Below are 12,771 nucleotides of genomic sequence, written 5' to 3' on the forward strand. Positions count from 1 at the left end.
CTCTTCTCTTTGAAAACGCCCAAAGGTCAACTCATTTCTCTGATTCCCCCGTTCTTCCATTCAGATGGCAGCGAATATACTTTGCTGCAAATAATACGTACTTCACGTGCACAGTCATACATTCTTTTATGTCTTTTGTACTATAAACTACCGTTCTATATTGGGATACGGGACGCAGCAAAAGGGCTGCATGTCACAGACATACAGGAAGCTCTGCAAATATTCTTATGCTACAAGTATGTCATTGAGCAGGTGAGCCCTTAAAGGGACAGTCCTCAGTGCGGATGATTTATATTCCTATAATTACTCTGTTTCTCTATCCGAGTCATTCTATCTAATTCATTCTTAATCCATTTATCTATCTCTATTATTCTATTATTCTTAGTTTTGCAGCTGATCCCAGTGTGAATTTCGCTTTCTGAATTACGGTTTCTTTAAGCCCCAATTATCTTGTGCTTCATTTCCTCCCCTACTGAGCTTTTAAATCCCCCCCAATCTAAATCTGTCCTTCTTATCTTCTACCTCTCTGCCCCTTATCTTGTTTATCCTTCTGTGCTATTTCCATGCTTCTTATACTGGTCTCTTCTGTCTTCTCCCCTTAGTGCTGAACGATGAATCTCTCTCTACTTCCCGATTCCTCTCTCTGGGCCCAATTTATTAACAAACGCAAAACAAACGTACTGTGCATTTTTTTTAAACACCCTTGTACATCGGGCATACGGACATCCGAATTCAACAAGGAGCAGATCTGGAGAGACGTCTGTTGGTGAATACGGGTCTAGGTCCGCTCTGCTCTAACAGACAATACACTGCAGGATACGTCCAATACATATGTGGAATATAAAGTCACAAAAATAAAAAAAACTATGCAATTAATGTCACCTGTTAATAATATAGTCATTAATGACAAAATAATAAAAAATAAAAAAAAATATGTTTTCTTTATATCCCCCCTCCCATAAAATACACGTATCAGGATGTTATTAATGTCTACTTTAAATAAAATACATTTTCACAGCTGATTGCAGAAATATGTTCTATTATTATCATCATTATTTATATAGCACCAGCAGATTCCGTAGCGCTTTACAATTGGGGACAAACATTAATAAGACAATACTGGGTAATACATACAGACAGAGAGGTAAGAGAACCCTGCTCGCAAGCTTACAATCTATGGGGCAATGGGAGTTTGAAACACAAGGGCATGTACTACATCATATTGCACACTGGACCAGCTAGAATGCAAAGGTAAAAGTATTGAGTGGGCTGTGTGTGTACCAATGTTGGTCAGAGGGTTGTTGTCTTGCGTTAGCTGTGTAGAGGATGGTAATAGGGTAATCTAGGGAGATTAAGAGGGTGGTAGAAGAATATTATAAGCTTGTCTGAAGAAGTGGGTTTTCAGAGAACGCTTGAAGGTTTGAAGAATAGAGGAAAGTCTAATTGTGCGAGGGAGGAAATTCCACAAAGTGGGTGCAGCCCGAAAAAAGTCCTGTAACCGAGAATGGGAGGATGTGATGAGAGTGGAAGAGAGACGTAGATCTTGTGCAGAACGGAGGTGTCGAGTTGGGAGATATTTTAAATAAATCTATGTTGGTGCAATTTTTTTGACGGCCTTGTATGTTAGTAGAATAATTTTATACACAGCTATCATCACTAGTAATCCGCACTAACACCCGACCTGTAGTTGGTGCACGTGATACGGCTGAAAATCAAGTACCTGAGAGATGCCCAAAGCTTGAATCGGACGCATAGCTGTGCGCGCTCGAACATGGCACGTCCTTACTGTACATTGACTACGCGCTATTAAAGTAATTATATCGTTTTCAAATAAGCATTGCCCAATCAATTGTATGTGTTTCCAAAGCACAAAGTGATTTATTTTAGCAGATGTAAATAGTCAACAATTCAATACATTATTATATTATGATACAGTACAGTACAGCCAATACCAAAAGATAAATACATACCGATGCTATCGCATGCGCTCGCTGCACACCCACGGGACCCGGTGGACAGTATATCTGTTAGAATACTGTGTCAGAGTTGACTGAGGGACAGGGGGAGTGCAGCTATGATTATATACAGTACAGTGATACACAGTGAACAATAGAGATGACATAGATTGTTTCTATAGGTCCAGACGTTGGGTGGGTCCAGGGTAAACAGGTCATAGGCTGATTCAATCTAAGGAATCCAAAGGTGGGGGTCGTCTCTCCAGGGGGTCTGCTCCTTTCATAGCCAGCATCATACAAAAGGTTTATTCCCTAATATCAATAATTAAAGTATGCAATGTGCGATCTCTTCGCCGACTGCACCGGACAGCTGATGAATAGGGTTTCAGTATGATACCAGACATGCCACCTTTCCCACAACCTGAACTATATATATATCACTGAAGTGTACGTATAATCATTATATATATATTTATATATATACTACTACTAAAACAAATATTATCTGCTCATAAATTACAGTGTAACGAAACCAATATGAATTATATAAATAACTAAATGTTGTAATGCGAGTGTGTGCGTGCGTATTTTACCGAATCGCAATCGCACGGCAAAACAATATTAAACCAATATACTTTCATTCATCCAATTATACGACTTCGACAGCGCATACGTCCAGTCTCCTCCCCCTACCTTTGGGTCCTTTGCGCTTGAAGATGAATTGGGCGTTACTGCATTCTGTGGCGTATGGTCTATTTCTGAGTATGCACAGAGAAATTGTGTACATTATATGCTGCGTTGCGCCATTTATGTTCCTAAATGAATCAGGCCTTCTATCTCTGTTTCCTTCTCAGCTTGATGGGTGCCAACTTCTGCCATGAGCAGGCAATTTCCCCGTATTCAGTGGTTCCCCGCTTGGGGTAGATTTTGAAGACATACAGTTACATTCGCAAGTTTTACATATCCCACCCACCAATGTATTCAGCCTCAATACGGACATTATCACTATACAAATTATTGTCACACTAAAGGAGGGATTCCTCTCCAAAATATAGATTCGCTTGCTGACTCATATTTCCCCTTGTAAAGCACCACCATTCCGTTAATTAATTCTACTCGGCCGGGTGTGTCCATCCCCTTTATGTAACTGTTGGACTGAAAACTGCAACATTATCTCAGCTAAAAATGCAGAAGAATATTCATTGGGCACTTAATATATATCCACTGACAAACAGAACACAAGTGAACAGATGAAATAATTTGTGCACTGTAACATTAATCGCCCCTTGTAAGTAAAAGCTGCCGTAATGTTTGGAGGATTTTATTGCCCCCTTGCATGCAGCAAGTACAGTAAATGACTATCAGACTGCACGTATCGCTACAAATTCCTGGATGACATTAGTCCTATTAACCTTTTAGTAGCTATTGTTGGAAGCAGCAGATTTTTGCAGCTTCAGGGAGGAAATGACAACACATCAGCGCGTGCACTGGACGCAGAGCAATTTTTCACATTGTCAGGATGCCAGAGACAGAAAGAGACCTATATTTATCAGAAAAGGTGGAAGGATTATCGTCCAGTAGATATTATTATCTTATTGTGTCACTTGTCACTTGAATCAACACTGCATGGGAAACTAACCAGTTATGGGAACGAGGGGCTTGTGCAAATCAGGACAGGGTGAATGTTGTCTGATAATCGTCATAATATTAGTCGCAGGAGGATTTTCTCATCTAATAATTTGTTCACCAACTCCTTGTGATGTCCTATTAATTCTTCATATTTGTAGAAAGTCTACAATGATTTGTACTCAAACTACAAGATATTTAAAGTGAATTTTTTAACTCCGTGTGTTATCAGGATTCCCTATCTGTGCCAAATGAGCCAGGAAAACTCAATTACAAGCCCCCAAATATGCAGATTCGCGATGCGTGTTTATTTGAGTAAGTGCACCTAATGTATTTTAAGGTGTACGTTCAGTTCCCGATCCTTGGCCCTGCCCTCGGAATATCGATCTGTACCTTCAGGAAGCATTACCTGCTCCTCCGTGAGGCCTCCCAATAATTTGGGAGTCTCTCGAAGCCTGATTCATTAAGGAAAGTTTAGCAAAGGTAAGTAAACAAGGCAAAACCATGTTGCATTGGAGGGGGAGGTAAATTTAAAAGGTGATGGAAGATTTATAGTTGGGGTAGGGCATGTCCTAGATCAACTTTAAATTTCAGTGTACAAATAAGTCATCAAGTATTTGTGTGTTACATGAAAAAACAGCCAGTATTTAACTTATGTGCAAAATAATAAACTAATACCTTTAATAATTGCACCCCTTGCATTGTAACATGATTTTGTGCAGAAAATTTGAGTAAGAAAACGGACTAAATTTTTTGCTTAACTTTCCTTAATGATTCAGGGCCCTCGGACATTCCAGAAGAGAGGCGATACAGCAGAATTGCATTATGGTCGTGTTCAATCGCTGGTTCATATTGGGAATTATATTATATACTATCTCCATAAATTTGCATTTTGCTATAGAAAAACAATTGTATATTACACACGGATCCAACTTACCCAATGCCATAATTAATTGATCATGTATATGCTGCATGTTATATTCTCTGTTAAACCCTTCAAAATCATAATACATATAAAATGCATTTTTCAGGGAATGTCTCCAGAAACTGCACGAGCGAGGGCTGGTCCGAAATGTATCCGGCGCCCTACGCAGCCGCCTGCGGATTCTACACCAATGATACGCCAACGGAACAGGTACCGTATGCTCTCCGTGACTGTTCAGCACATTATGTCTTCCGACACGGAGCCTTGTTATTGACTGTCAGACATAAGACAGCTTCTGCTTATAATTACCGAGCAAAATATCCCGGTTTTATTTTTAAGATGCATTTAATGTAAATAATAAAGGAAGGATTTGGATATATTGGTATTATATCTCTCTATATCAGTTTTAAATCCGTTTAGTCCAAGGTTTTCATGTAGACATCTGCATATAATATGCTGCACACAGGATCGCAGCTCAGATTATTAATATTTATATAGACGTTACAGGAGCTATTAGGGGATTGGGAGGAAAGTAGCACAAGTCAGTCTCGTACGTCTTCTGCTGCGCAGCCTTGATGTAATCGTGAAGTAACACAGATTTCCTGTAACTATTAATGATCCTCTGTTTATATAACTCAGTTGTGAGCAGCAGGCGGCCAAGGGTTGTCCGCGGCCCTCCGATCCTTCGCCTGCGGCCCCCAGATCATTCCTGGTTTATTGTCAGAGTTGTTTGTTGCAGCTTGTAACACTTGTTTAAAACGCCTGCCGCTACCTTACTACGGATCTGTAATGTGCGGCCCTTGTGAAGGTCAGAGGGCCGATGTAAGGCACATATCACTTAATCCTGAATCATGTAACGTTCATAGACATGAGAGAAAAAACTAAAAATAGACGAGTCGTGTAAGAAAAAGAGCAAAATGTCACCTGCAGACCCCTGAATCTAGTGGGACCTACATGTCCATTCTGAGGGGCTCACTGGGAGAAGGACCATGACAATTCTACTAGGAGTTTGTAGAAGGTCCCTCACCCTGAGCAGGGAGGAGGATGCTCCTGTTTTGGAGGATCGGAGAGAGCAGGTTATTGACATTTACTTATTTTACACCTTGACGTCGCATCTAAATCCACCAAATCTGAATTTAAGTTTTCGGAGTAATTTTCCTTCAAGTATCACAGAATAATATTTATACAGGTAGAGTTGGGTCCTTAAGAAGACCCCACATTTCCAATAACAAGGTGAATTATACAGGGATTTTAGGAGCTTAGTCGGAGCACAGATATCATTCATTGTCAGCAGAGGTATACTAAGCGCACACTTATTAAAGTAGTGTCCTAGTCTGCAAGCTGCTGGACATGGTGAGGGTTAGGGCCATAGAATAAGGAGGACAGTGATACCGGGGTACCGACAGGCTACACAGAGTTAATAGGCCTCAGCGATTACCGAGCCACCTTCCAGTCTATCAGTACCCCTATGCCGGGGACGTGGGAATGTATTTTCGCACCCAGACAAATATCTGAATGAAGAAGTATTAAAGTTAATTTATGAAATAATAATAATCACAGTATAACATAATACATAACATAATGACTGGTCCATGTAAGGTAATCTCCGGGGCATCCCTTCTGAGACACAATACGGTTCAGGCTTCTGTTGATTCCACTGCCTACAAGGCAGCTGTCTGGTTCAATAGTCACCCTGCTTTCGGCGGGCACGTACCGTCTACAGGACTCACCAGATTCAGACAGCGAGGAATAAAATATCCCATCTTTGCAGTCCCTTTTCTCCATCCCAGAGCTTCAGCAGCCTGGCAGGAGAATTACCCTAAGCCAGTTAAGTCTCTCTGATCCTGGATCTCAAGGGGTTAATCGTCAGCCGGTCATTCATACTACTGGACAGTCCAATGGGAATCTAAATCCCCAGCAAGCCCTGGTGGCCAAGTCTTCCAGAGGTCCAACATCACCATTTATTTATATAGCGCCACTAATTCCGCAAAGCTGTACAGAGAACTCACTCACACCGGTCCCTGCCCCATTGGGGCTTACAGTCTAAATTCCCTAGCATACACACACACAGACTAGGGTCAATTTGTTAGCAGCCAATTAACCTACCAGTATGTTTTTTGAAATGTGGGAGGAAACCGGAGCACCCGGAGGAAACCCACGCAAACATGGGGAGAACATACAAACTCTTCACATATAAGACCATGGTCGGGAATTGAACTCATGACCCCAGTGCTGTAAGGCAGAAGTGCTAACCACTAAGCCACCACCTCAGATCTTCAGCAGCTTCAGACCTCCTGATGCCTCCAGTCACTGCTCTTATAACCCCCGCTCCAGCAACCACAGTGAAATATGACAATCTGGCAAGTTCATTGATGATTTCCCATTGGCACCAATAGAGGATGAATGGGCCATCAACAAACTCCAAAATTAACCACTTTCTTTGACCGCTGATGGACTAATTCTGTCACATAATTAAAATGTGCTAAATAAAAAGTAATTGAAATCAGCCCTTATGAGTTAAGTACAAAAGAGGCATTTGATACCCTTAAACCATTTACCCACTTGTGTCAAAAATCATGCTTTCATTAGTGTAAAGAGGCAGGGGAATGACCCCAAACCACTTGCAATTGGGGTGTTTTTTTGGACACTGTCAACTTGATGTGTCTCTGGTGGTTTAATCTTTATTCAGTACTAATAATAATTATTTATTCAGTTATTAGATATACTTGACAACTGTTTTGTCAGTGATAATACTGATAATCTGCTTGTAATATACACAAAAATAAACAATAAGAGGAGAAGCAAAAACAGTCATAAAAATTGATGTAAATGTAAGTTGAGGTCTTATTATATTGCTGCAGTTTGATAATCTCAAGGTTCCTGCAAAACTTAATATGAAACTGCAAAATAAGAATCTCAGTCACCTGTAAATACTTTATCCCTGACATCTGAGTAAGACGTCTTGATGTAAAACACTTCTATAAAAGTGAAGGAATCTGGAAACATTCTTACTAATTTCATATCAACATCATTGCTTTGATGAAACATCTTAATTGCGGATGTAAAAACTTACTTTTTGTCCTTTTTTAGTACTTAAAAAATGGTTTTTTTCCTGTGGTTTCAAAATAAAACAAACATTTTGGACCTGATTCATATCCGAACACAACTTGCATGCAACTTATGGTGCAAAAAAGAGCACAGAACTTCTCCCGTACTCTCGGATCTAGACATGAATCAGGTCCTTTATAATCATTCTCTATTCTCTTTAGATTAGTGATGCTCAGGCTCAGTTCCCTGAGAACCGAACACATCCAAACCCTGTCACGCTCCCTCGGAATTGAAAACGAGGCAAAACGTCATCGTTACGTCGTCGGATCTCGCGAGTTTTGAATTCCTTTTTAAGATCCAACATAACGGTGGGTGGGAGAGAGGGCGGACCCCCATTTTTCTTTTCTGCCACTGCTGTGTGCCAATGTGTCCTAGATGTGCTAGGAACTGCCGTGTGTTTGTGTCATTGCTCTGTCGCTTACCATCCAGCCAGGTCGCTGCAGTATTTGTCCGAAAGTGTATGAAAATAATATTTTGATCTGTGAGGTGGTCAAAATTGACTGCAAATGACTTGAAATTAGTGTTATTGAGGTTAATAATAATGTAGGAACAAAAAAAGAGCAAAAATGTGTGATTTTAGCATATTTTAGGATTTTTCCTAAAAAAATCCAAAACCAAAACACACGAGGGAGTTTTTGCCAAAACCAAAACACAAAGCTAATCCAGATCCAAAACCAAAACCAATTCAGGAGGGTCAGTGAGCATCTCTATTTTAGACAGGAAAATGTTCTTCTTTTTTAATGGAGAGCACTGATTCAGGTGCACTAAGTAGTTAAACAGAACAGATTCCCCCAAAGTTTTACTATGAGCCCAGTGATATGGAGTTAATGCCCCTCTATGCATGAATGTAACCGCCGTGTATCGGCTCTCTTTGGATGTTCATCCAATACTGAAATCAGATGGGATAAAAGGACACAGAACAGATAATATACCTGATGGAGAGATGTTCCTTTTATCTACAGAATTATTGTATCTACTTATAATATCAGGCTTTTAGAAGGTCCCAATGAGGTACTTAATATGATTATAGAAGGACACACGATACAAGTTAGTCAGTCGTGACTCATCTTTACACAAGTTGTTTGTTTTATCTGGGATTTGTTTGATGGGCTGAATCCTTCAATATATTAAAAGGAAAATGAAGTGGCATTGCTCATACATCCCGCACAATGTCAGCCACTGTACAATGACGGAGGTTCTCGTCCTCTGTGGGATGTCGGTCGGCGTTTGACGAGTCAGAAGCTGAGTGGTTGGCAGAGGGGAGTCTTGTACCGTGCAGGGGAAGGTACTCAGGATTTATAGTATGTATCACTGACTATTACTGAGCCAGTGACGATGCTACAAGAGAGCACTTCAAAGGGCTTGTTCAGAGGACCAGTTATTGTATCTGTCTCTCGTGCAGCACTTATCACTTGCAGGTTTATTGATTTATTCACATGTGAAAGTACAAAATCAAGTTCAGTTAAAGAGAAACTGAACCTAAAAGGTTATGAGGTTCAGCCACATTTAGAGTAGAGATGCTCACTGACCCCCGTGAACTGGTTTTGGTTTTGGATCTTGATTAGCTTTGTGTTTTGGTTTTGGTTTTGGCAAAACCGCCCTCGTGTGTTTTGGTTTTGGATTTTTTTGAAAAAATCCTAAAATATGCTAAAACCACATATTTTTGCTCTTTGTTTTGTTCGTACATTATTATTAACCTCAATAACACATCAATAATGCATCATAAGGCAGTGATAAGCTGTGGTTGAAATGTTATATTTTTATCAGGAGAAGATTTTCTACTGCTGTATTGGAATGACTAAATAATAGAGATGCTCAGTTTTCTGAAAACCGAACCCACCCGAACTTTGGGGATCCGAGTAGGCTCGGGAGCCGGCTCGGTACTTTTGCACGTCCTCAAATCTGAATTGAGGCAAAACGTCATTGTTGCATTGTCGGATCTCGCGGGTTTTGGATTCCATAAGTATCTCCCTCCCCAGGAGATCCAGTACCATTGCTCACACAGAAACAGGGGTAGCAGTGTTTTTGCCAGTCTCCAGTCTCCAGTGACATGGCTCAGTGCCATTGCTCATACAGAAACAGGAGGGGTAGCAGTGTTCTTGTCACTCTCCAGTCTCCAGTGACATTGCTCAGTGCCATTGCTCATACAGAAACAGGAGGGGTAGCAGTGTTCTTGTCACTCTCCAGTCTCTAGTGACATGGCTCAGTGCCATTGCTCACACAGAAACAGGAGGGGTAGCAGTGTTCTTGTCACTCTCCGGTCTCCAGTGACATTGCTCATTGCCATTGCTCACACAGAAACAGGAGGGGTAGCAGTGTTCTTGTCACTTGACAAAAATTGACTGGAAATGACTGTAAATTAATGTTATTGAAGTTAATAATAATGTAGGAACGAAAAAACCGAAATCATGTGATTTTAGCAAAAAAATAGGGATTTTAGAAATAAAATAGGGAGCCCATGCCAAAAACAAAACACAAAGTTAATCCAGATCCAAAACCAAAACCAAAACACGGGGGTCAGTGAACATCCCTATTAAATACCGGAACTGCATAGCTCTGAGGGTGGCAGAGGCTGATATCTTTGCCCAAAACGTGACATGGAGACAAGGGAGTATATTTATCATTATTCACCTTGTGGAAAAGTATAATTTTGAATTGTCACAATTACTTTTTTGACCATATTTATCCAAAAAAATAATTGCTTGGGCCACTGAGCATTAATCCGCTGTGCCATTGGTCTAAGGGGTATATTTACTAAACTGCTGGTTTGAAAAGTGGACATGCTGCCTATAACAACCAATCAGATTCTAGCTGTCATTTTATAGAATGTAGTAAATAAATGATAGCTAGAATCTGATTGGTTGCTATAGACAACATCTGCATTTTTTCAAACCCGCAGTTTAGTAAATATACCCCTAAGAGTTCTTATCACTTTGCCAATCCCTGTGGTGTTGTTCATATCTATTGCTCTTCTCTGCCTCCCTGAACGAGGAAGGAGCAATGAGAATGATATAATGGGATGTTGTCTGTAATATCAAAGTACATTATACTACAGTAGTAAAAGAAAGTAAATGGAATGCCTGAAACACACTTGTTTACTATTTTTTCAATCTTCTCTATCTTCACGGTCCAATGGGAATTCTAAATTCTTTATAATACAATTGGAATAAATTAGAAAAAAACATATGAAACAATGTGAATTGTTTCACTCAAAGCTCCGGTGTTGAATGAGAGTATCCTCAATTGTCATTATCTGCTCAGACAATCACAAGTGTGTAGTGTTTTCCCATGGCTGACGATATGATTGGCTGCTGCAAGGGGAACCCTCAGCAATTTGCATAAATTGTGGATGATGGAATATTCCAGTAATAAATGTTTTATATACATGTTTCATATGTACACGAATCATTCTGATCATCCTCTCTTGACAGACGGCTTTCTTCGGAATGATAAAGACAGGATACACCATTGGACACAGTTTATCTCTAATCTCCCTTACCGCAGCCATGATCATTCTGTGCCTCTTCAGGTAAGAAATCTGCAATTTTCTGATAACACAAGACTAATGATGACAAATCCAGTGCTAAAAAAAATATGATTTTATTTTTATGTTACATTTTAGACAGAATGTTAATTTTGGGGGGTACAACTTATGAGCAGGTGGCCTTCCAGGAGGCATCTGCCAAGTCTCGGAGAACAGTAGTTGTTTAAAAATGGGGGGCAACCCCTCTAAGTGTTATTGTGTACTCAAGACTCTATCAAAAAAACAAGTGTGCAGATTTTTCTGTGCTTTGGTTACATATCAATGGGTAACAATAAGTGTGCTGGGAGAACAATAATATACTAATTACCGCTATTACGGTACCTTTAACGCCGACTTTCTGCTCACAGCTCAGGGAGCTGCGACCTGAAATCTGGGTTAGAATTACCGTAATAACAGTAATACTTTTAACGCCGCGTTACTTTTGCGAGCAACATGGCTAATTGAATATGCCCCTTTGTGTTATAATTATTGCAGTAAAATGCTGCTATGTATGTGTTTCTAAATAACAGTTACAATTAACAGTACTATAGTAAACTTGAGTTCAATCAATATTGCCATCCTTAAACCTGCACTACCACCTATGGCAAAATAATGTACCCCTTTCCCCAACTGGAGCACCAGGAACTGCTAAACGCATCTGTTTTTCCAGGGCTCCTCCACTCCCTACAGCCCTGGACAAAGTTCAAGGAAGGTTGTGTATGGGAGGACCAATCACAAGCTGTAATCCACAGATCGCGGCTTACGATTGGTCCACTTGTTCATAAAACCACCCCCCTCTCCTCCGCCCCCATTTAATGAAGGTGAACTAAATTGGTTTTCGCTGGGAGAACCGTCTGTATGTATCAGCCACAGGGCTCCGATAAAGTAGAGGCGGCATGTTAGTAAAATCTTTTACGCAGGTGGTATTGGAGTTTTAAAGTCGTAAAATTTTAAACAGTCCCTATACTGATGACAGGTCTGATATACCTCAAAATGCTTTTTCGTGTGAGTTGTTTGCTAATTGAACAGCTCAGTTGTAGTCTATTTATTTAGCAATTATTTGACAAACTATGATCATTTCTTCCCCTTGGCATAGGATTTGTTTAATATGTCCTTCGGCCCACAGGACAACCCACACCAACAGCTAATTGAAAAAAAAAACATTTGACGCAATATAGCAGGAAATACAAGATAGGGAGTTTGGGACAATTTAAAGCTAATTTTCCCCATAATAGTATCAGCTTTAACATAATGTGTATTAATAATCATATATTGCAATTAGGATTTCTCAGGCTGTACTATCAGGGCCTGGTGTAGAGTTGGCTACAAATCGGGGTGTATTTAACGCCCTGAAATCCGACGGTAATTAAGCCCTTTATGCTGAGTCGTAGGTATCCCAAGATGAGTCCAGCTTTGCACCTGTAGTATATATGCCAGGTTTACATTGGGCATTGCCTACACCCAGGTACACATACGCACAACGAGGCCATAACATTTGTTTTGATAGCGAAAAACACATTTACTGTTAAGCTTTATATAATGCAAGTGATATAATATTACGTTTGGCGTTAGAATGAAAGTAGCAGAAAAAAATCTTTTAAAATACGCCCACGAAATTCTATAATATATGCACA

At 40.1% G+C, this 12,771-nt stretch overlaps 1 protein-coding gene across 1 annotated transcript in view; it reads left to right on the forward strand.

The window, feature by feature from the left end:
* Window positions 1–12,771, forward strand: part of VIPR1 (vasoactive intestinal peptide receptor 1) — a 177,904-nt gene that overhangs the window by 121,971 nt on the left and 43,162 nt on the right. Inside the window, exons 4-5 of the mRNA XM_075214096.1 lie at window positions 4,613–4,716; window positions 11,046–11,143. Of these exons, the coding sequence (XP_075070197.1) occupies window positions 4,613–4,716; window positions 11,046–11,143 (202 nt within the window). The remainder of the gene's footprint in view (window positions 1–4,612; window positions 4,717–11,045; window positions 11,144–12,771) is intronic.

The sequence above is a fragment of the Mixophyes fleayi genome, chromosome 5 (genome assembly GCF_038048845.1).
Source record: "Mixophyes fleayi isolate aMixFle1 chromosome 5, aMixFle1.hap1, whole genome shotgun sequence".
Classification (NCBI taxonomy): Eukaryota; Metazoa; Chordata; class Amphibia; order Anura; family Limnodynastidae; genus Mixophyes; species Mixophyes fleayi.